Source organism: Pan paniscus, chromosome 23 (genome assembly GCF_029289425.2).
Source record: "Pan paniscus chromosome 23, NHGRI_mPanPan1-v2.0_pri, whole genome shotgun sequence".
NCBI lineage: Eukaryota > Metazoa > Chordata > Mammalia > Primates > Hominidae > Pan > Pan paniscus.
Window position 1 is genome coordinate 55,356,146 of NC_085927.1, and position 23,077 is coordinate 55,379,222.

General features: G+C 53.7%; 1 protein-coding gene across 2 annotated transcripts in view; it reads left to right on the forward strand.

Annotated features, from left to right (window-relative positions):
* The window catches only part of FBLN1 (fibulin 1), a 98,845-nt gene that overhangs the window by 28,204 nt on the left and 47,564 nt on the right, over window positions 1-23,077 (forward strand). For both annotated transcript variants that reach the window (XM_034948368.3, XM_034948367.4), the window contains exons 5-14: window positions 504-563; window positions 2,262-2,363; window positions 2,960-3,097; window positions 4,380-4,517; window positions 10,453-10,596; window positions 11,381-11,509; window positions 12,626-12,751; window positions 16,325-16,444; window positions 17,852-17,983; window positions 19,731-19,854. In XM_034948368.3, the coding sequence (XP_034804259.1) occupies window positions 504-563; window positions 2,262-2,363; window positions 2,960-3,097; window positions 4,380-4,517; window positions 10,453-10,596; window positions 11,381-11,509; window positions 12,626-12,751; window positions 16,325-16,444; window positions 17,852-17,983; window positions 19,731-19,854 (1,213 nt within the window). The remainder of the gene's footprint in view (window positions 1-503; window positions 564-2,261; window positions 2,364-2,959; window positions 3,098-4,379; window positions 4,518-10,452; window positions 10,597-11,380; window positions 11,510-12,625; window positions 12,752-16,324; window positions 16,445-17,851; window positions 17,984-19,730; window positions 19,855-23,077) is intronic.

Here is a 23,077-nt window from a genome sequence, read left to right on the forward strand (position 1 = left end):
ATAACTGATCCTTTTTTTTGAAACGGAGTCTCGCTCTTGTTGCCCAGGCTGGAGTGCAATGGTGTGATCTTGACTCACTGCAACCTCCGACTCCTGAGTTCAAGCGATTCTTCTGCCTCAACCTCCTGAGTACCTGAGATTACAGGCGCATGCCGCTACACCTGGCTAATTTTTGTATTTTTAGTAGAGACAACATTTTACCGTGTTGGCCAGGACGGTCTTGAACTCCTGACGTCAGGTGATCCGCCCGCCTCGGCCTCCCAAAGTGCTGGGATTACAGGTGCCTGCCACCACGCCTGCCCTATAATTGATCAGATATCAATTATACATTTTCAAGTGTAATTCTAGCTTAAAGAGGATAAAGTTAATACTTAGCTGTTTATATAAGATGTTCAAATGGGCATTACTGCCTGATAGTGACAAGAAGAGAGAATGTTGGGAGTTTCTTTTAAGATAAGATGGGTGTTTGGATAAATGTCTGACTTGCTCTTTTTCCCCCTTAGATAAGATCATTGATGTCCAGGAGGAACAAGAGGACCCATATCTGAATGACCGCTGCCGAGGTGAGACTCGGGCGTCTCCCATCAGTTGGCATTTAAACAAACCCCAAGGGGCCAGCAAGGTGTCTCAGGCCTGTAATCCTAGTACTTTGGGAAGCCAAGGCAGGAGGATTCCATGAGCCCAGGAGGTTGTGGCTGCAGTGAGCTATGACTGCACCTTTGCACTCTAGCCTGGGCGACAGAGCTGGACCCCGTCTCAAAAACAAAAAAACAAACAAAAAACAAAACCAAGGAATCTCGGTGCTGATCTCATTGGAAGTTGGAATCCAGGTTTTGCTTTGGTTTACCCTGCAAAGTACCCTTTGGCTGGGAGCCAGCCATGAGCCACTTCCGCCCTGAGGAGTCCTGGACTCCCAGCTCCTCCTTCCCTTCCCCCTTCCAGATCTAGGGCTGGCTGGGGAGGGAAAGGGTGGGCTTACCAAGGAGGGGCCCTGGTGAGGGCTGGTGTGGAAAGCCTGCACATTACCGAGCCCCCAGGCCTTGTGAAGGTGACAGAGGCCTCCCTCAGGCTCTCAGGGGAGAGGAGGGGGCTCAGTGTTCCCTGCTTTTGTGCGCCTGGAGTCCCAGCCACGGTTCTGTCACCATTGGTGATATTCATTTGCCTCACAGGGAGATGTCTGCACATTTAACTAAGGGCCTCGCAGGTTTGTTTTTCATATGATAAAACTGTTTTTCTTTCATGGAACATTCTGGCATGTCTAGACCTGCAGATCTGCCTCACAAGCTCTTTCAGTGGTTCGCTCTGTGGTTAGGGTGTTAATTAGGGGCCAGTTTAATCCCCAAATGATGCAGTCAGTGTACAGTGACAGTTGGTCCAGGGGCGCGGTCCAGGGGCCTGGTGGAGGGAGGAAGGGAGTGACCTAGAGCCCCAGCAAGCCTCAGGGCTATGGGAGGAGCTTTCTGGGGAGGGGAGAGCTGGTCTGCAAGGAGGAGGCGGGATTAGCTGGGAAAATAACCCTGAAACGGTCCTCAGGGACACCTGAAGCCTTGTAAAGGGCACGGACCCACTGTAGCGGGGTACTGGGAGGGAGTGGGCTGGGGAAGGAGGTGGGGTTAGAGGGCCAGAGAGAGGGGCCCGAGAAACAGGCAGGCTGGCAGCAGTTAGAAGTGTATCTCGTAGAATCTTTCCCTGGTTGAGGCTTATCCTGATGAGATTTGCACTCTGAGCATCACTCTGGCCGCCCTATAGGAAGAACAGGTTGTGGGGTGCTTCTGGGCTATGCAGAAAGACCAGGTGGGAGGCTGTGGCCGCAGCCAGGTGGGCAGCTGCAGGAACTGAGGCCATGGTAGTGGGCTTGGAGCAGCGGGACAGCTCGAGAGTTCAGTGAGGAGCAGGTACATGAGGCCTAGTTGGGGCCTGGCCTTCCACGTGGAGCCCACACCCCCATGTCTGTGACCGGCAATGAGCTCTTCTCTGCCTCGCCCCTTCCAGGTCCACCCCAGCCTACAAAGGGCACCCTGCACACCACCTGATTTTCCAGACGGGGAGGTTGGGACCTGAAGCAGCAGCCCCTGGGGGGTGTCCAGAGCCAGAGCCTGGGGGTCTCCCAGGAGGGCAGCAGGTGGGCTCCAGCCAGGTCAGCCTGCCTTCCTGGGTTCTTCTGCTCAGAGGGCGTTTTCTATGACCCAGCCTGAACGGAGCTAGAAACCAGGTGGTGCCTGGGTGCGTCCATCCCTGGCTCATGCACGCTGTGCTTCCAGGAGGCGGGCCCTGCAAGCAGCAGTGCCGAGACACGGGTGACGAGGTGGTCTGCTCCTGCTTCGTGGGCTACCAGCTGCTGTCTGATGGTGTCTCCTGTGAAGGTAATGTCCCTATCCCAGGTGCCAGCAGGACTGGCAGGTCACTGTGCTTGGGAGCTCTGTGCTGGAGGACTGACCAGGGCCTGCCTTCTACAACCCAGACCCCATTCAGGGGTGGAGAGCAGCCCAGGTCTCGCTTTCTCGTGTTCCCTGGAGTTTGCAGCGCAGAGGCCCCTGCCGAGACTTCCCTCCAAGACAATATAAGCACTGGGGTTGGGAAAGAGGATGGAGTTGGCATCTAACCAGGTTCCAGATCCAGGATCTGCTGAGTGGCCTTGGGCATGTCCTTCAGCCTCTCCTGGCCCCCGCGTCTGTGAGATGGGGGAGATGGAGAAGATGCTGCCCCCCCATGGGGTTCTTGAGGACCACATAACTACAGTCTCAGAAAAAGCAGTAGATATGAACGTTAGCAGGGGAGAGAAATCACTGCTTTCGACTCCGTGCAGTCCACAGCCCGGATGTGCACATGGTGGGCCTGAGCTCAGTTTGCGAGGGTGCAGGGAAGCACTTCCACCGTGGCTTTGGCACATTCCTTCTGAGGATGTATTAGGATGGGTCGTTCTTGCTGGTCACCCCCGCACTGCCTCGGTCTCTCCTAGATGTCAATGAATGCATCACGGGCAGCCACAGCTGCCGTCTTGGAGAATCCTGCATCAACACAGTGGGCTCTTTCCGCTGCCAGCGGGACAGCAGCTGCGGGACTGGCTATGAGCTCACAGAGGACAATAGCTGCAAAGGTACAGCATGCGCTCTGAGTCTGCAAACCTGGTCTTCGAGGCGTAGATACGGCGCGGTGGGAAGGGCAGCTCTGGGGTCTGGGCTCCCGCAGTCCTGCGCCCTCTGTGGCTGCCTGGGCGACTGCCTGCTCATCTGCAGGAGGGAGGTGGTTATACCCACCAGGGTGTCTGGACGGGTGGGATGGCAGGTGAAAGTGCTTGCCAATAATGTTCAGAACATTGAAAAAGTTGACAGTAGTGCCCCAGTACCAGCTAGTTCTGTTAGGAAAGATTTACGTTCTTTTGGTGCAGAGTAAACGATGGCAGATTTGGGTTTCTAAAAAGGCTCAGTGCATGATTATTTAAAATCAAGACCAGGGATGAATTTCAGGTTCTCACATGTACTTTCTACAAAAAAAAAAAAGCAAAAAACAAAAATCCCACAACTGTTTTTGCACAACAGCTGCCTTCCATCCAAATCCAGGCTTCCTTGAAGTTCAAAGCATATCCCCTTCCACTGCATAAACACATGGCATTTCTGGCTGCCAGCCTTTCCCCCCAAGCCTTAGGTGTTATTTGGCAGATGGGGAGGCTCTGATGAGGATCGTTTAGAACACAGTTTTGCAGAGGGTTTCAAGCCTTTCAGAAGGACAAATCCACTTGTGTAAAAATGTCACTCACTGTATCATGAGAGTGACTTCAAAGCATGGCACACCCCTTCTGACATCTGAGGGCCACAGAGCAAATTCTGTCCTCCCCACCCCCGCACACCAGCTGGGTGGTTTGGACCCCTAGAGCCCAGTGGCCGAGCCAGCTGAGTATACACATTTGACCATTTGACAGCCATGAACTTCAAGGGAAGGGCAGCCCATCACATCCCATCATGACTGTAACCCTTGTTAATATTTGGATTATTGTGAAGACTTCAGAATGAATATGTTTATAGAGACTGTGTTTGTTGCCACTAAGATAATTGCTTTATGATCTAAACTAAACATACACTTAGCCTGAATGAATACTAATATATATATACCCGCCAGGAAAATGCCAGGGTGATTTATTATAACAGACAGTTTGCCTCATAAGAGCCTTGGGAAAAAAAGTCAGCTTTTTAAGTCTTTAGCAACTGGAGCACGATTTGGCTCAGTGAAGTCTTTTTTGTGTATGATTTCTCTATTAGAATGTTTTGGGTTATAGTCTGAGTAATGCACATTAGAAAAAAGCTTTCTTATGATTTTAAAGTGTTGTAAGATGCTTCTGGCAGGACTCTTGCTAACAATTTCCTTTTTTTATGATGTACCAGATATTGACGAGTGTGAGAGTGGTATTCATAACTGCCTCCCCGATTTTATCTGTCAGAATACTCTGGGATCCTTCCGCTGCCGACCCAAGCTACAGTGCAAGAGTGGCTTTATACAAGATGCTCTAGGCAACTGTATTGGTAAGAGGTGTGCTGCCAGGATTAGCGGGCTATTCCAGGAGGGGTCAGCGACCTAGCCTTGGGGCAGGCCTCTAGAATCTGCAGGGCCGCATGGTATACAGAACAGGGGTTGGCAAACTTTTTGTGTAAAGGGCTGGACAGCAAATAGAGCAAAAACTTTAGCCGTTGTGGGCCATATGGTCTCTGTCGTAATAGTCAACTCTGCTGTTATAGTCTAAAGCGGCCAAGGGCCATCTGTAAACAAATGGGTGTGGCTGTGTTCCAATAAAACTTTATTTACAAAAATAAGCAGCAGGCTGGATTTGGCCCAAGGGCCACAGTTTGCTGATCTGGGTTTAGATTAAAGAGCTTGGGTTTTGGAGTTAGTGACCCAAGAAAATTACTTCTGAGCTTTAACTTTTTCCTCTATAAAATGGGAGTAATCATAATACCTGGCTTATAGACTTGAGGCCAGGATTAGGCGAGTACTTGCGAAGTCCTGGTACATAGGAAGCACTCGGTGAGTGGTGATTCCCTGCCACAGGCATTTAGCCTATTAAAAAATTATTTTAAAAAATACTTGGCTGGGCACAGTGGGTCACGCCTGTAATCCTAGCACTTTTGGGAGGCCAAGGCAGGAGGATTGCTTGAGGCCAGCCTGGGCAATATAGTGAGACCCCATCACTACAAAAAATTAGCTGGGTGTGGTGGCGCATGCCTACAGTCCCAGCTACTTGGGAGGCTGAGGTGGGAGGATCCCTTGAGCAGGGAGGTCGAGGCTGCAGTGAGCTGTGATGGTGCTACTGCACTCCAGTCTGGGCAACAGAGCAAGACCCTGTCTCAAAAATAAAATAAAATATAAAAATAAAAAATAGTCTGTGTTAGTATTTGAATTCATAGAGACAGAAAGTAGAATGGAAGGTGCCAGGGGCTGGGCAGGGTGGGGGATGGGGAGTGAGTGTTTCCTGGGTGCAGAGTTTCAGTTTGAGAAGATGAAAAAGTTCTGGAGATGGATGGGGGTGATGGTGGCACGACAGTGTGAATGCAGTAATGCCCCTGAACCGTCTACTTAACATGGTTACGATGGCAGATTTTATGTTACATAAAATTTGTAGTTCACATGTAGTTCACCACAATAAGAAAAGAAACTCTGGCCAGGCACGGTGGCTTACACTTGTAATCCCAGCACTTTGGGAGGCCGAGGAGGGTGGATCACCTGAGGTCAGGAGTTTGAGACCAGCCTGACCAATATAGTGAAACCCCGTCTCTACTAAAAATACAAAAATTAGCTGGGCGTAGTGATGGGCGCCTGTAATCCCAGCTGCTTAGGAGGCTGAGGCAGCAGAATCGCTTGAGCCTGGGAGGCAGAGGTTGCAGTGAGCTGAGATCACGCCACTGTACTCCAGCCTGGGTGACAGAGTGAGACTCCATCTCAAAAATGAAAAAAAAAAAAGAAATTGCTGATATCAGAGAAATACTAATATGAAAAGAGAGAATCCCTTGTGAACTTAGTATGAATTTAGGAGGCCTGGGCAAGACCACTCACGCTAGAGGAGCTGTGTGGGGGGCAGCCGGGGAGCTGGCCGGCCTGGGTTACTGGTTCTGGAAAGACAGGAGGTGAGTCCTGCTTTCCCCAGCCGTTGTCAGGTTAACTGCCTGGCTAGGCCACTGCAGTCAGCGCTTAAGTCCTGATCCACCGGCTCTCCCTCGGCCTCTGCTTGGCAGACGCTCCTGGGTCCTGCCTTTGAGGTCAGAGAGACTTTTTAGGAGAAGAGGTGAGGAATCCCAGCTACAGATCACACTAGTCAGAACCTCCCCACCTGGGGTGGCCCCATCACCTCTCCCCTGCCATGAGCAAGGGGGTATACATTTCCATCTTGCTTCGATTTCAGCTTTTCCTTAGCGAAATCTGTATTGATCATTTATTTGAAATAGTGGTTTGGAGAGAGAGCTCTTCCCCCACTGCATTATTTTTAACCACTGAGATATTTAAAGATAAGTGGATGTGGCCGGGCACAGTGACTCACGCCTGTAATTCTGGTACTTTGGGAGGCCAAGGCGGGTGGATCACCTGAGGTCAGGAGTTTGAGACCAGCCTGACCAATATGGTGAAACCCCGTCTCTACTAAAAATACAAAAATTAGCCGGGTGTGGTGGTGAGCACCTTGTAATCCCAGCTGCTCAGGATGCTGAGGCAGGAGAATCGCTTGAACCCAGGAGGCAGAGGTTGTAGTGAGCCAAGATAGTGCCACTGCACTCCAGCCTGGACAACAGAGCAAGACTCTGTGTCAAAAAAAAAAAAAAAAAGATAAAAAGACAAGTGGAACAGTGAGCCCTTAGGACAGGGGCCTTGTCTGAAACCTGCCCCAGCCTTCCTCTGTTACAGCTTCCCTGTCATCGCCTGGGGGAGACTTCTGAGCTGGGGGGCTGTGGCTCGGCTGCCAGTTGGCCCCTCGCCAGTCCCTTGCCAGCAGGGAGGGGTGGTTGTCGCTCAGCGCAGGGGATGGTGAGCAGGGAAGCCATGGGCTCTCCGGGGCCAGTGGGGAGGTTAGTCCTGCTCAGACTTGCAGCCTGCTCAAAGGGGGGTCCGGAGGAGGCTGGCGTCGACTGAGGATGGAAACCCTGACTCATGGCAAAATCAGCCCCGATTTCCACAAAGAGGCAACGTTTGCAAGTCTCAACCTAGCCCTGACTTTCCTCTCTACAGGGTGCAGCACTGTGTATGGGCTGAGGCTCGGGAGCCATCCCCTCACTGTCCTTCCAGGACTGGCAAGCAGGCTGTGGGCTGAAGGCCAGCCTGGCGGCACTGAGCTGTTCCGTGCCATCTCCCTGGGTCCTCAGTGACAGCATCGAAAGCCAAATGTTCAGCTCCCTCAGGGTCCCCTTAGCTTGGGATGCTGGGATGAGGATGGGGTTCCCCTTTTCATGTGCTCTCAATCCTTGCAATCAAGCTCAGGAATCATTGTTTTAAAAGATCTCTATTTCAAAAATTATGTATGTCTTGATTTATAAATCAGCAAACAAAACCTAAGTGTAGGAAGTAAACGCTCCTCCCCTGGCCAATCCTGCCCGCCTCTTGGCAGGGTCCATGAGCCCTTCTGGGCTCTGCTCCCTTGAGACTTTTTGTTTTTTTATGAAAATGGGATCAGACTGTTCTGCCACTTGCTGTTTCCCCCCACTTGACAGGGTATTTAGAAATCATTTCATGTCAGCACCTTTATTTTATCTTTTTAAAAATGACTGCATCAGCAGAAATACGTCTTTCTAAGGAGAAAATACATCAAGATAGAAGGTAGTTTCAGGCCGTCTGGGAGAGGGCTGAAAAGGTTCTATGTCAGGTCCTGGTCCCCCAGCACGCAACCTGGGTCCTCTGCTCCCACACCTCTGCCCATGGTACCCGCTCCCTCACCCAGGAACAGCATGGTCCGTGGTGGGAAGTGTTGATTCCCTTGTGTAGCCAGAATCCATCTTCCTGGAGCTCCTAGAACCATCCTGGGGCCCCAAGAGCCCATCCGAGCCTCCTGCCTGTAGCAGAAGAGCTCTTCCTGCAGAGCTAGTACAAGGGATGGGTCAGGGTCCCAGAAAGTGGAGGTCTCTGCCCCTATCATGCATGGAGAATTTTCTAGGACCTTAAGGTTGGGTCACCGAGGGCTTTGAGACCAGCATGGCTTTGTCGGGTTTTCTTTGCTCTTTTTCTTCAAATTCCCCCCTCCTGCTGCTGTATTCCTTTCTCCTTCTCCTCTTCCTCTTCCCCCTCCCCCTCCCATCCTCCCCTTCCCATCCTCCCCTTCCCATCCTCCCCTTCCCATCCTCCCCCTCCCTCCTCCTCTTCCCCCTCCCCCTCCCCTCCCACTTCCCTCCTCCCCCTCCTTCCCTTCCCCTTCTCTCCCTCCCCCCCTCCCCCTTTCCCTCCTTCTTTTCTTCTTCTTCTTTTTTTTTTTTTGAGACAGTCTCACTCTGTCACCCAGGCTGGAGTGCAGTGGTGCAATCTTGGCTCACTGCAACCTCCACCCTTCTGGGTTCAAGCAGTTCTCCTGTCTCAGTCTCCCAAGTAGCTGGGATTACAGGTGCCCACAACCATGCCTGGCTAATTTTTGTATTTTCAGTAGAGATGGGGTTTTGCCGTGTTGGCCAGGTTGGTCTCGAGCTCTTGACTTCAGGTGATCCACCCCTCGGCTTCCCAAAGTGCTGGGATTGCAGGCGTGAGCCACCACGCCCAGCCTCTTCCTTTCTTCTTGAGTGGGGAGGAAGGAATGGGCCAGGGCTTCCCACATACCCTGGCTGACCTTGCCTGGGGACGTCGGCAGGTCCTGGGGCAGGAAGGGGTTCCACTGAATCTAGGAAGCACTGGGTGAAGCCAAGTGAACGGGGACCTTGGTAGCTTGGGCTTTTCCCATGTGAATCCCTGAGAGGGAGAGATCGGGCACCATGTTCCCAAAATCACCCGATGCTTTACATTGATTTGCTGTCTGTTTACTCATTCCCATTCATTCATTCATTCATTGATAGCCAGGTCTTACCCCTGTGGAGCACACGATGTTCTGAGGGACACAGTTGTTCTGTGGAACAGAGTTTGGGGAATGTAGTCTGAGTGAGGAGCCTGCAGCGCCAGGGGGAAGGCAGCCACCACTCTGCTAAACGCTGCATTTATTCCTGTTACAGGGCAGGGGCCACCCAGCTGTTTCTCTAAAGGGCTAGATGGTAAATAACAACTTCAGTCTCTGTGGCAACCACTCAACTCTGCCTTTTGCAGTGTAAAAGCACCCCTGAGCAATGCATAACAGAGTGGGCCTGGCTGCACGCTAATAAAACTTTATTTACAAAAGGAGGTTTAAGCCGGGTTTGAACCAAGGGCCATCATTTGCTGGCCACTGATTTAAGGGAGCTGGAAAGCAGGAGACCCTGGTTCTAGACCTAGGCCCTGGTTGGCCCCTGACTCCAGCCATGAGCCCAGAGTCATTCAGTCTCTGGACCTTGGTTTCCTGTTTATAAAGTGCAGGCAGTAATGATAGTGATACTGGCCTCACCTCACTTGCAGGCTGGCTGTGGTGCTCGAGAGCGGTCATGGATGTAAAAGCTTTTGTAAACTGTAAATTGCTGCACGGTCAGCACAAAGGGCTGACTCATTTGACTGAGGAGGGTGGACTTGGCTGGCAGGGAGAGGGGTACAGCTGTCCTCCTTTCTGACTTATGCTCAGGGGTCTTCCACCATCACTCCCTCTCTTTGTTCCCCCACACCAGATGCTTTGTAAGTGTCTGAGCAAGGTTCTCCAAGGTGATGTTTAGATGCTTAGGTCCTTTCCCACTCCCTCTATCAGGAAGTGCAATCTGTGTATTCTTCCTCCGAATTTGAGCAGAAGGAGGGTATCCCTGTGTAGCATGGCCCTCCTGGACCATTCATGGGTTCACACTTGCTCATTGTATGTCATCAAAGGTAAATGCCCCACGGTCCGCATGTCAGAGGTGTGTCCACTCAAGGAAGGAGACTGCCGTGCAGTGAGCTCAGGGAGCCATGGCACCTCCCAGGTGGGCCTGGCTCAGCATAGGCCCTGTGAAGCCTGGTCATCGGAGGGGCCTAGAGCCTCGCTGGGAGTCAGAGTTGCTGGCACCACGTGGACAGTCACCTGTCTCCTTAACAGCATGCCCAGTGTGTGGAGTAGATGAATGCAGGAGAAGCCAGGCAGGCAGGTCCCGATTTGGCACAGCAAACGATGGAGGTGCTGGAGATTTAGGGACAGGAAGAAGGGCCAGAGAGGTGGTGTTTGAGGCGGTATGCAGTGATAAAATTTGGGAGCCAGCTGGGAGGCGGCTGTGTGGTCCAGAGTGAGGGGGTTGAGCCCCTCCATTTGTGGTTTTGCAAAGAGGTGGGAAGGGGAGTTTCTTTGGAGATCCAGTTTTTGGGTTCTGGGACACCCTCCAGGTTTAACCACATGGTCTCTGTCTTTTCCCGCTGTAGATATCAATGAGTGTTTGAGTATCAGTGCCCCGTGCCCTATCGGGCATACATGCATCAACACGGAGGGCTCCTACACGTGCCAGAAGAACGTGCCCAACTGTGGCCGTGGCTACCATCTCAACGAGGAGGGAACGCGCTGTGTTGGTTGGTATTAAGAAAACAAATCTGAAATCCACTTTCCTGTCTGCTTCCAGCACACACCCTGCCTTCTCTGGAAGCAGAAAGTTGATCCCCAAAGCAAAGCCATTTCTATCAGCCCATCCATCCCATTGTCAATTCCCAAGCATGGGGCTTCATTGTCTTGCCTGGACTGGTGCGGTAGAGCACCAGCCCGTCTACTGCCTCAGCCTTGTCCGGCTTGTCCTGAGCCCAAAGCTCTCGCACCCCACCCTGTTTACAGCTCCATCAGCTCCCCATTGGTGACAAAGGACGGATGCCTCTGCTTACAGTCCAGTCCCCGAGAGCTGACCCAACTCCACAAACCTTGTAATTCAGGCAATGTGGGTCTTGCCACTCCCCACACAAGCACTGTCCTTTCCTCTCTGTGTGGGTGTTTGCTCTCACATCATTCCCTCTGCCCACCTGCTCCTACGTTCCTTTGGATCCAGGGCACCCAGCCTGCCTAGATCCCGCCAGGGAAGGAGCCTTCCTCGCATAACCCCCAGGACACTTCTTCAGTGTCTCCCTGGGTTCCTGGGCACTTCCTACCTTAATGAGAGTCATTGCTGTCCTGCCAGCCAGGTAGGGCTGCCTCTGGGTCAGCTGTCTTCCCAGTCCAGGGCCCGGCACTCAGTAGGTGCTCTGTGAAGTCGTGTTGAAATGGAATGCCCGTTTCCATGTGTTCCTTTCTTGCTTTCCTTTCTGATCATCTTGGGGGGAAAAAACCCAAACTAAAGGTTTTCATCAGGCTTTCTTTCTCCTTTGCAAGATGTGGACGAGTGCGCGCCACCTGCTGAGCCCTGTGGGAAGGGACATCGCTGCGTGAACTCTCCCGGCAGTTTCCGCTGCGAATGCAAGACGGGTTACTATTTCGACGGCATCAGCAGGATGTGTGTGGGTGCGTGGGGGGCCCCGCAGGCCTCGGGGGAACCCAGCCACGTGGCACCAGGGACACATTCTGTGGCACCTCGAGTGATGTGGTCTGATCCTCATCTCAGATAATCCCAAGTGCAGGCAGACCCCGAGAGAAGATCCTGAGTCAGGAGACCCCATTCTAGCCCCAGCTCTGCTGCTGCCCAGCCAGGTGGCCACTGGCACCGCCCCCCTGTGTGTGAGCCTGCTCCCCATCTGTGGAAAGGGGTTCTGCTTGACCCAGGACCTCCAAGTGCTGATGAGCCAGGTCTACACATGTGGGCAGCATCAGCGATTTCCTGGAGATTCACCGCTGAGCTGTAGATCCCCAGGAGCTAGAGATATGTGCCTTTAGCTCAGGGCAGCAAGGGGAAAAGTTGACCAGGAGTGGGGTCAGGTCCTGTCCAGCCAGTGCCTGCTGTCACCAAACCTAGGTGCTCAGGGAAGCCTGGCAGCTGCCACCCACTCCCCCAAAGTGGGCACTTTGCTAGATCCTGGCAGACCCTCCTTGTGGGCCCTGGGGAGGAGGACTGGCAGGAGGGCACAAGTTCAGATGTGCTGCCACAGAAGGAGCACGAGGCTCGCCCACCAGGCAGGCACACCGCGGCAGTCCCGGCTCTCCCACTGACTTCCCGCATGCTCGGGACAAGTCACTTTGCATTCCTTGTCTGAGAAATGAGGCTGGAGGCCAGGCGCGATGGCTCACGCCTGTAATCCCAGCACTTTGGGAGGCTAAGGCAGGTGAATCACTTGAGGTCAGGAGTTTGAGACCAGCCTGGCCAACATGACAAAACCCCGTCTCTACAGAAAATACAAAAATTAGCCGGGCATGGTGGCACATGCCTGTAATCCCTGTTACTTGGGAGGCTGAGGCAGGAGAATCACTTGAACTGGGAGGCGGAGGTTGCAGTGAGCTGAGATCATGCCACTGCACTCCAGCCTAGGAGACAGAGCGAGACGCCATCTCAAAGATGAAGGAAAAAAAAGAAATGAGGCTGGAGGAGGTGGAGGACAAAGGACATGAGCTGGCCTTACTAGGAGGGTGGAGTGTGGCGCCACTGTGTTGGACATTGCCCTGAGTTAGCCCACCCCTCACTTTCAGATGTCAACGAGTGCCAGCGCTACCCCGGGCGCCTGTGTGGCCACAAGTGCGAGAACACGCTGGGCTCCTACCTCTGCAGCTGTTCCGTGGGCTTCCGGCTCTCTGTGGACGGCAGGTCATGTGAAGGTGAGGCTGGGGCCCCATCCACTCACTTCCCCCAGGTCACCTTCCTCCTGGGGAAGCCACCCTTCTGCAGACCGGTTTGCAGCAGATCTGCGATGGTTTCCCTGTTAAATGACATGTTAGCAGGGGAAGTGCCTGTAAAATATTGTTCATCATAGAGGACTGCCCGCCTGCCCACCCGATTTCTCCTGATGACATCCACCCTCCGAGGCCGTGTCGGGGTTCATAGGCTGCGGCAGAGGCCATGTGGGATGTGGCTAGGATTATGGGGCTTGGAGCATGAGACCCACAAGTCACAGGGCCTTGGTTATGCCCGACCTCTCCCTGCCTCCGTGTCCTCCCCGGGGAGAGGGGTTGATGTGTGATACAGCAGCGAAAACTGGACACTTGTTTTGCACAAAGACGGTGTGTGGGTTTTAATCAGATGCTGCCTAGGGGAGACAGGCCTCTGTGTCCATTGATCTCCAGTCACCCAAACAAAAGGAGGGAGGCTTTGTAAATGACGAGCTGTGAGAGGAAGTACTGAGGCCCTTAGGGCGTGGGTCACTGTGCACCTGCCTCTAACTTCTTTTTTTTTTTTTGAGACGGAGTCTCGCTCTGTCACCCGGGCTGGAGTGCAATGCTACGATCTCGGCTCACTGCAACCTCCGCCTCCCGGGTTCAAGCGATTCGCCTGCCTCAGCCTCCCGAATAGCTGGGATTACAGGTGCACACCACCATGCCCAGCTAATTTTTGTATTTTTAGTAGAGATGAGGTTTCACCATGTTGGCCAGGCTGGTCTTGAACTCCTGACCCCAGATGATCCGCCCACCTCGGCCTCCCAAAGTGCTGGCATTACAGGCGTGAGCCACCGCGCCCGGCCTGCCTCTAACTTCGTGTTGGAGTTAGGCTTTCCCCTCCCACAGAGATAGGGAGAAGCACCCTGGCCTTCCGGATGACGACATTCCCCAGGCATGTCCCCAGCCCTTGAGAAAGACACTCCTTGGTTGCACATCTCAGAGGGACAGAGAAACCATTTACATTTGCAAGTTTTTCTAAAGTAGATGCTTCTAAGGAACATGGAGGTCAGCGCCTGTAGTCAGGTTTGGGCTGGAACCAAGAGAAAATTCTTTTGGCAGCATTGATCTTTCTCAGACAGGCATGCCAAGGGGGCTGGGTCTGCATCCTGGATACGTGGTCTTGGGCCAATGGCAGCCATGCTGAAGTTGGGTCAGGTCTCTTGGTATGTGGGGGTTGGACAGAGTTGTTCCTGCCAACAGTCTTGTGGTTCTCAGATAACACCAACCTCCTGGGCTGATGGGAAGGTCACATGAACTGCATGTCAGCCCAGGGCCTGGCACATACTAGGTGCTTGGCAGATGTCGTGTCTTGTATACGGATTAGGTTCTGAGCTGAGCAGACACTGAGAGCTTTGGATGGCCCTCCACAATCGTCCACATTGCCGATGACACCCTGTTTGGTGCAGTGCACTGGCTCACAGGACGGCTTCTGCAGCCTGACTCAAACATGGCAGGTCCTAACATTTTGCCATGAGAATTTTCCTTCCTGATGAGATGGTCGCAGGGGTTGGATATGCCACGGTGAGCTGTGGTGTGCATAATTCTCAAATCGGAGGACGGACGGTGTGAGGGGGTCCTGGGATTAGTTCACAAGAACGCGTATGGACAAGGAACAAGATTCACGAGTTGAGTCTCTCAGGCTTGTGTTCAAACCTGACTTCTGCCATTTCCATGGCCTTGAAGAAGTAACTCAGTCTTTCTTGGGCCATGGTGTCCTCATCTGTAAAACGGGCATAGTAGGACCAACCCCATAGGGGGTTGTGAGGATGAAACGAGATTAAGCATGTGAAGAGCTTATCACAGGGCCGAGCACAGGATGAAGAGCTGGCGGTATGGAGGCTGCTGGCTTTGTTATTATTTAGTAGAAGTAGTGGAATTCTTGGCTTGTGCTTCCTCTAGTCATTCATAAATTGCTGAAAAGTCGGCATTCATATCCACATTAGTGGACAATATTGTGGATATAGAACCAGAGCCTGGCCAGCCTTGCTATGTGACCTTACTAACCATTTGTTAAGGTCCTGCCCCGGGTGTGTAGCAAGAACTCGGTCCTGCACTGGGGAGTGTCTGTAGTGGGGGATGAGAGACCACACTGGACAGGTGGAGGCCAGGCCTGGTGTGTGGGGGCCACAGAGATGAAACACGGGGTGGAAAGCTATTGGATGTTCTGTGACAGCCACATAGTATAGATTTAAGGCTTTTCCAGCCACAATCTCTGTTGCAACCGCTGAACTCTGCTGTGGTAGCAGAGAAGTGGCCAGAGGACCATGGTAAAAGAATGAGTGTGGCAGGGCGCAGTGGCTCACACCTGTAATCCCAGCACTTTGGGAGGCTGAGGCAGGTGGATCACTTGAGGTCAGGAGTTCGAGACCAGTATGGCCAACATCGTGAAACCCTGTGTCTACTAAAAATACAAAAATTAGCCGGCATGGTGGCACACACCTGTAATCCCCCAGCTACTCAGAAGGCTGAGGCAGGAGAACTGCTTGAATTCATATCTACATTTAGTGGACAATAGCTTCCCGGAGGTGGAGATTGCAGTGAGCTGAGATTGAGCTACTTGTACTCCAGCCTGGGCGACAGACAAAGACTTTGTCTCAAAAAAAAAAAAAAAAAAAAAAAAAACAGTGAATGTGGCTGTATTCTTTATTTTATTGTTATTATTATTTTGAGACGGAGTCTCGCTCTGTCGCCCAGGCTGGACTGCAGTGGTGTGATCTTGGCTTACTGCAACCTCTGCCTCCTTGTTCAAGCAATTCTCCTGCTTCAGCCTCCCGAGAAGTTGTGACTACAGGTGCATGCCACCATGCCTGGCTAATTCTTGTATTTTTAGTAGAGATGGGTTTCATCATGCTGGCCAGGCTGGTCTTGAACCCCTGACCTCGTGATCTGCCCACCTCGGCCTCCCAAAGTGTTGGGATTACAGGCATGAGCCACCATGCCTTGCCGGGCTGTGTTCTAATAAAACTTTATTTATAAAAACAAGTGTTGGGACGAATTTGGCCCATGGACTATGATTCGCTGACCTCTGCTCTAGGTAAAGGGGACAGTTGAGCAGTAGTTCAGAGTTGCTGAGTGGCCCAGTGAGTTCTGTGCATTGGAGTATGAGGAGTACTGGTGTATGGGCTGGGTGGTCGAGGACTTCCTTGTGTGCCGTCATCTGTGTAGGATGCCATCTTGGAGGTGAAGTGGAGAGCACAGGATCAGATTTCCATTTGAGAACTAGAATGGACTCTGGCAGCCAGGTCGGGGCAGACTTTCAGGGGCCAAGGCTGGAGGCTATCGCTGCCATCCTGGCAGGAGAAGTTGTGGTCGAAGCAGGCAGGAGCAGGGATGGAGGGTCCGGAGCCACCAGCGATGACGCCTCTCCCTCGGCCACACCCCCCGGGACCTCTGTCTCTCCGAGTGTGTTAACCTGAGGGAGGTGGAGAGGAGATTTTCTGTTCACTGGCCCTGAGGGCTGCTGTGGAGGCAGGGACGTGTGATGCTCTGAGCGGTGACCCTCGCTTTGTATTTCAGACATCAATGAGTGCAGCAGCAGCCCCTGTAGCCAGGAGTGTGCCAACGTCTACGGCTCCTACCAGTGTTACTGCCGGCGAGGCTACCAGCTCAGCGATGTGGATGGAGTCACCTGTGAAGGTGCGGACGCCCCTGCCTGCTGAGGGGGAAAGCACCCCCTGGCCTTGCCATGACACGGCAGCACGGCCTCTGACTTTCAAAATCCACAGGGAAGAGCCTGCTGGGATTTCTTCACCTGGCAAACCTTCCATGTCCACCCTTGGAGGCAAGCGGGTGGTTTGCTGTTTTCCCTCCAACTGAGGTTTTTTTGTTTGTTTTTTTTTTTTTTGAGACACGGTCTTGCTCTGTTGCCCAGGCTGGAGTGATATGGTGCAATCACTGCTCACTGCAGCCTCAGCTTCCCAGGCTCAAGTGATCCTCCCACCTCAGCCTCCCAAGTAGTTGGGACCATAGGTGTATACCACCATGTCTGGCTAATTTTTTATTTTTAAAAAATTAGAGATGGGGCCTTGCTGTGTTGCCCAGGCTGGTCTCGAACTCCTTGGCTCAAGTGATCCTCTTGCTTCAGCCTCCCAAATTGCTGGGATTACAGGCATGAGCCACCGTGCCTGGCCCCCAACTGAAATTCTAATATACTTTTCCCATCCTTAAGCGTGAGGGTGGGAAGGCAGCAAACCACTCCTGACTTGTTCTTTAATAAATGTGCACGGCGGTAATTACAACATGCACTGGGACCTTGGGCCGCATATCTCAGGGCTTGGTGGTGGTGCATGGCTGAGAGGTAAGGAGGGGGCTCAGGGACCACCTATATCCCTGACTCAGAGCTCTAACTCTTCATCTGTAACATGATGATTAACTTCAGCCTCACCAGATCATTGGAGGATTAAACTAGATGACAGCAATTACAGGCAATTAAGGGCAATTACGATGATTACCGTTTTCATGTAAGGTGTGTGTGTATTTTGTTTGCTTGTTTGTTTTTGAGACAGAGACAGCTCTGTCACCCAGGTTGGAGGGCAGTGGTACAAACACGGCTCACTGCAGCCTCCATCTCCTGGGATCAAGCAATTCTCCCACCTCTGCCTCCTTGAGTAGCTGGGCCCACAGGCATGCACCAGTATGCCTGGCTAACTTTTTTGATTTTTTGTAGACACAGGGTCTCACTTTGTTGCCGAGGCTGGTCTCGAACTCCTGGGCTCAAGTAATCCTCCCGCCTCAGCCTCCCATGCCTGGGATTCCAGGCATGAGCCAGTACACCCAGCTGAGGTGTGTTTCTTATTATTGAACTGTGGTCCATATTTCCCCCTGCCCGCCACATGCATACTTCACACCATGAACTTGCTGTGTGACCCTAGGCTAGTCCCATTGCCTCTCTGAGCACGAGGGTCTCTGAGGCTTCCTGTGTTCAGCTTGTCCTGTGCTGCTGCCCTCCCGGGCCCCAGTGCAGCCCCCAGGGTGATGTAGCATGGCCAGCAGCCATGGCCAGGTGCCAGGACACTGAGGCTGAGGTGGGCTTTGCCGTTGCAGACATCGACGAGTGCGCCCTGCCCACCGGGGGCCACATCTGCTCCTACCGCTGCATCAACATCCCTGGAAGCTTCCAGTGCAGCTGCCCCTCGTCTGGCTACAGGCTGGCCCCCAACGGCCGCAACTGCCAAGGTGAGCAGGAGGGATGCCCTGGGGTCCCTCACGCTCTGCTTGGGGCCCTGCAATGTCGTGGGGCTGAGGCTGGGCTTGGGGGCTGTGCTTCCCCAACCCAAGGGCCACAGCACAGATGGAATGCATTCAGGAAAAGGAGGCCCACCCCATCCAAGGGGTGTCCTGGGGTCTGCAGCACCCTGGTCTCCTACACCCAGGCCCCAGCACACTTGTCCTCTGGATTGTCTGAGCCTGTGGCGGCTGCATCCGGCAGGAACACTTCAGCCCTCCTCCCCTCCCCTCAGCAGCCCCGAAAAGGCTGGAACAGAGGCCTTTAGGAAGATGCCCGCCAGGGAGGAAGCAGTCCAGGCCAGGGGATGGCGTGGCCTGGTGTGGGATGGCCCAGGGATACTCATGGCTATGGGTCAGCTCCAGCATGGGCTAAGTAATGGTGGCCAATGGCATTGGTTCTGCATTTAGCCCCCTTTTCTACGAACGCTCTAGGGGGCAGTGTGTGTCCCCCAGAGCCATCCGATAACCATCCATTCAATCACTGACAGCGGGTGCTGAGTAGATGTTTGTGAGCGCGTGATCCTCAGTGTACACACTGCGCCCAGAAGCTGAGTCATGGAGGTGGGGCTGTCCAGCCAGTTCCTCGGGAGCCCCACACAGGACTGTGGATCCTGGGGCTCTGGAAGCCCCCTGGGTCCCACAGATGTAGCTTCTGGTCATGAGGAAGATGACTTTGATGAAAGGCAGGCAGGAGCTGTGGTGTTTCCTGGGAGGCCCCCTCCGCTTGCCCTGGGCTCTGGATGGAAGGCTGGTTGTGTCTGCATTTCTGACGGAGCAAATGACTTTTCTCCTGGCCAGGCTCCCTCACCACAGCCTGGGGTCCCGCCCAGACTCAGCATAAACACATTCCTGAGCCGGGCCTTTGAGGCTGGGGAGTGTTGTTTTTGCCACCGATGCTCAGGCATTTGGCACCTCTTAATGGATGTCTCCCAGGGTTGGTGACAGCCCCTGAGCCCCACTGTTTGGCTGCTCCAGAGTCTGTGGGAGTTGGGCTGCTCCCCCATCTCCAGGGGCCTCTCAGTGTGGTGCCCCAGGCCCCATCCCAGGAGTCCCAGACCTGGTGGTTCCAGTCCACCCTGAATAGCCACCAACCCCAACACACAGGCAAGATGTATGATCCCTCGAAGGCTGTTTTTCTCATTGTTGTGTGGAGCTAGCAGCTCCTGCCCTTTTCTCCTAAGAGGTTGAGTCACACCTAGGGTAAGGGTGCTGAGCCTCGGGAGCCACAGAGAGGCTCTGGTTAGTTAGTGTATGGACTCTGATGCCAGCCTGCCCGGGTTCAAAGCTCAGCTCTGACATTTATAAAATGTGTGACCTCAGGCAGGTCTCTTAAGCTCTGTGAGCTCCTCATAAAATGAGGATCATAACAGTATCTGCCTCACTGAGTTCTTAGGAGGATTCAGTGACTTATCCTTGCGAGGCACTCCCAGGACCCATCATGTAGTGTTTACTTTTACCATCGTCACGCTCCCTCCAGGGATTGCGAATGATAAGTTAACACTCTATAAATGTAAATACCCTATAAATGTAAGAACTGGCACAGGACGCTGCTCTGAAGATCAGCCAGTGGAGGGCAGGGATGGCCTGATCGCCACCCCTAACCCTAGTTGATGGGAGGCCTGGGCTCCTCCATCTCCAGATGGGGATGGCTCCTGCAGCCTCTGCCTTCACTGTGCTGCTGTGGGGTCTCTTGCAGACATTGATGAGTGTGTGACTGGCATCCACAACTGCTCCATCAATGAGACCTGCTTCAACATCCAGGGTGGCTTCCGCTGCCTGGCCTTCGAGTGCCCTGAGAACTACCGCCGCTCCGCAGCCACGTAAGTCCCTTGGACCATGCCATCGTCGTCTGTCTGTGTTGGCCTTCCTGGTGACCCAGTTCCCGGGTGGGTGGGTTATCAGGCTGTGACCTCGGTGTCCTCCCATGAGGGACTCAGGGCACTCAAAGATCACCTGATCCCTGGCCCTCAAGCCCCTAAATGCTAGTGACACTGGTCTCAGAAAGTCAAGGGAGTAACTGCAAATGAGTCTGGGGTCTATAGTCATGTTTTCAGGCCAAGGCTGTGCACAGAACCAGGCAGAAACCACAGCCCTCTTTTTTCCTAGGGTGGAAGCCTTGGGCAAGCTCTCTGGGCCTCAGTTTCCTCATCTGTAACATGCAGATGTCAGAACGTACTCTGACTTAGATGCATAGGTAGCAATGTCTCCATGTCAGCCCAGAGCCAGCGAGCTGATGTGACCTGTTGGACGTTGTTGTTAGGTGCCCATCTGAAAGCCAGAATTCGTCCAGCCTGGTGACTGTGGGAACAGCATCAAAGATTCCACATCCTAAACTTGGGGCTGCGTGCCCCTATGTCTTTGTAAGCTCACTCACTCCTAGGCCATCATGGCGCCCACTTGAGACCACGGTTCCCACTTCCTATCCCCCTTGCCCCTAATTGTATTCAGAACGTCTCATTTAGTGCCACAGTCAGTTGCTTCAGGAAAAGCTCCATGCTGGGACCGATCTCAGGACTGTGGACTTGTGACCTCTCCCAGCACTCTGAGTGCACGATGCAGGCAGCCAACTGTTTCCGAGGCCTTGGCCCCTTGACCTTCAGCCTGCCTTGGGCTCTTGGCCAGCTGCCCCCGCGACCTGAGGGTCAGTGGTAGTGTCCACCGCTTGACCCTAGGGGCAGCTGCCCTGGCTTGTGGCATAGCAAGGCTTCTGGGTCCCCGAGCAGCCCCGTTGTCCCTGGCAGCCCTCCATATTCTTCCTGGCTTTGGGATTCTCATTGGCTGGCCCAGCCATTTCCCTGTTTCCCAGCACGGATTTCTGTCTGCTTGAAAACCCAACATCTTGTTTCCTTCCTGAGCTTGGGTTAGGAAAAAGCTGCCCCAAAACTGGGTTTGCAAGTCTGTAGCATCCCGAAGAACTCATGGTTATGCAACAGCCTGGCAGGCAGTGACAGTGCTTCTCTGAGCCATTAAGAAAGTTCCATGGCCTTGGCTGCAGGCTGTGCAGCCGTCTGTCATTGTAAGTTCACTCTCTCCCCAGCCTTTGTCAGCGCCTGGGCTTGAGGATTCCGGGAGGCTGGCTGTGGTTGTGACCTCGATTTCTAACTTGCACACAGTCGTGAAACCACCTTTCGAAGAGGGGGAGGCTGCCCTGCACAGGGGCCCTGGCGCCTCCTAAGCCTGAGGGTGGGCAGGTTGGCCATGTGTGCTGAGGTCATGGCTGAAATCAGCAGAACCCAGCTCCACCCCTCCTGTTGGCTGTGGAAGCCTCTGCCACCCCTCAGTGCTGGAGAAAGTCATTTCTTCCTGGACCTACTGCGTGCAGGCACCTGGGTAGACAGCCCACAGAGGGCTTCGTCCCCGCACTGGCTCCGCCTTCGGCGTGTGTGCTAGGAGGGAGGAGGGGCCCCCCACCTGGCTGGGCGTGAGGGTGGGCAGGGGGCTGTCTGGAGTGGGCCATGCCTGCATGGAGGTGGAAGGGGGAGCGAATTAGGCAGAAGCGGCGGGAGTATGGACACATGTGCGGTGAAATAGGGAGTTCAGCCTGAAACCTGGGCCCTGTGTGCTGTGCAGTAAGGGATTGAGCTGCTGGGCCCCTGGCTTGTTCCAGCCCTTGGACTCCCGGGACTGATAGTGAGGAGGGGCCACCCCCTCTCGGCACTGCTAACCCCTCAGACTGGAGTTTTGTATTTTACAGCCCCTTTTCCTGCTCATCAAAAATCCAAGCTGCTTAACACGTTTTTTCATCTAAGCTTCAGAAAGCAATTTTTAAAATCTAAAAGAGCCATATTTAGGAGGGACCCATGGCCGGCGCTTCTGTGGTTAACAACTCAGCAAGAGCGCCTCCTTCGGGAGCCTTGACAGACAGGACTGCAGAGTCCGCTGCTGTGGCTTTCTCTCTCTCTCCACTCACACGGCTTCCATCTGGGGAACAGCCCGGCGGCCGAGGGCTGGTAACTGGAGCATGACCCAGGAAGCTGGGCCGCAAACCACAGGGCTCGGCCTTGTGGACAGGACCAGGCTGTTACAGTCCTGCCCACACAATTCCCTTCTGCCCGCAGGAGGAAGTGTGCAAAGCTGTCCCACAGCCTTTCATGGGGCCGGACACGTCCTCTTTATCCCCTCAGTGGGGCCGGCGCCTGATGGCCTGTGGTCTAGAAAGCTGGAGCAAAGCCGGGTGGCCTTGGTTGCCGCTTCCCGGGGATGGGACACGAGTGAACAGCTGTGGGCCTGAGGGTGTAACACGGTGGACGGTGGCGGAGATAGAGCCGTCGATGGCCCCCCTGCCTTGGCCAGTTCCTGGAGCTTGTCTCCCGGACGACGAGCATGTGAAAGCCAGGAAAATGCCGGCAGGGATATCCACAAGCACCTGGGGTGGCCAGAACTGCCGTGGCTCCCAGGAGAAGGAGGGGGCCTAGAGGGCCTTTTTTCTCTGGTGTGTGGTGGCTTAGGATCATTTCCATAGAGCTTGAGGTGTTAGGGTCAAACGTGTTGAACTGGCAAGTTGGAGCACATTGTCCTCTAACGCATGACATGGCCCAGGATGCGTGGCCTGCTGAGGGGACATGTCTGGAAACCAGGGCCTGCGTGGCAGGGGGGGACGGGGCGGGCTCGCCTATGCCCTGCTCTGTAATACATTCAGTGATGACAACCCGTCCCTGACCTAGACACACTGGCTAAAAGGGATTTTTGGGCCGTTCCCAGTCTGACAGGCAGTTTGCCAGACAGTTATGTTTCTGGTGTTTTAAAAAGTTTGAGTAGAGCGAAGTAGGATCATTGAAGCCAGGACTTACCAGGAAAATCAAGGACATGTTTATTTTTGTGCATTAGTCATTTGCAAAGCACATAGCGGGTGCCCCAGGCCCTGCTCTTTGTCCAGAAGGAGCCAGCCCAGAAACTCCTAGTGGGGAGAAGGTTTTGGGGTGCTCTGAGGAATGACTGTGTGGGGTCGGAGGGGGAGCCGCCAGGGGAGGAGTGACCAGTCGCTGTGTGTGATGACGGCGGGAGCTGCACCAGAACACCACGCACACCTCCCATTGCTTTCCT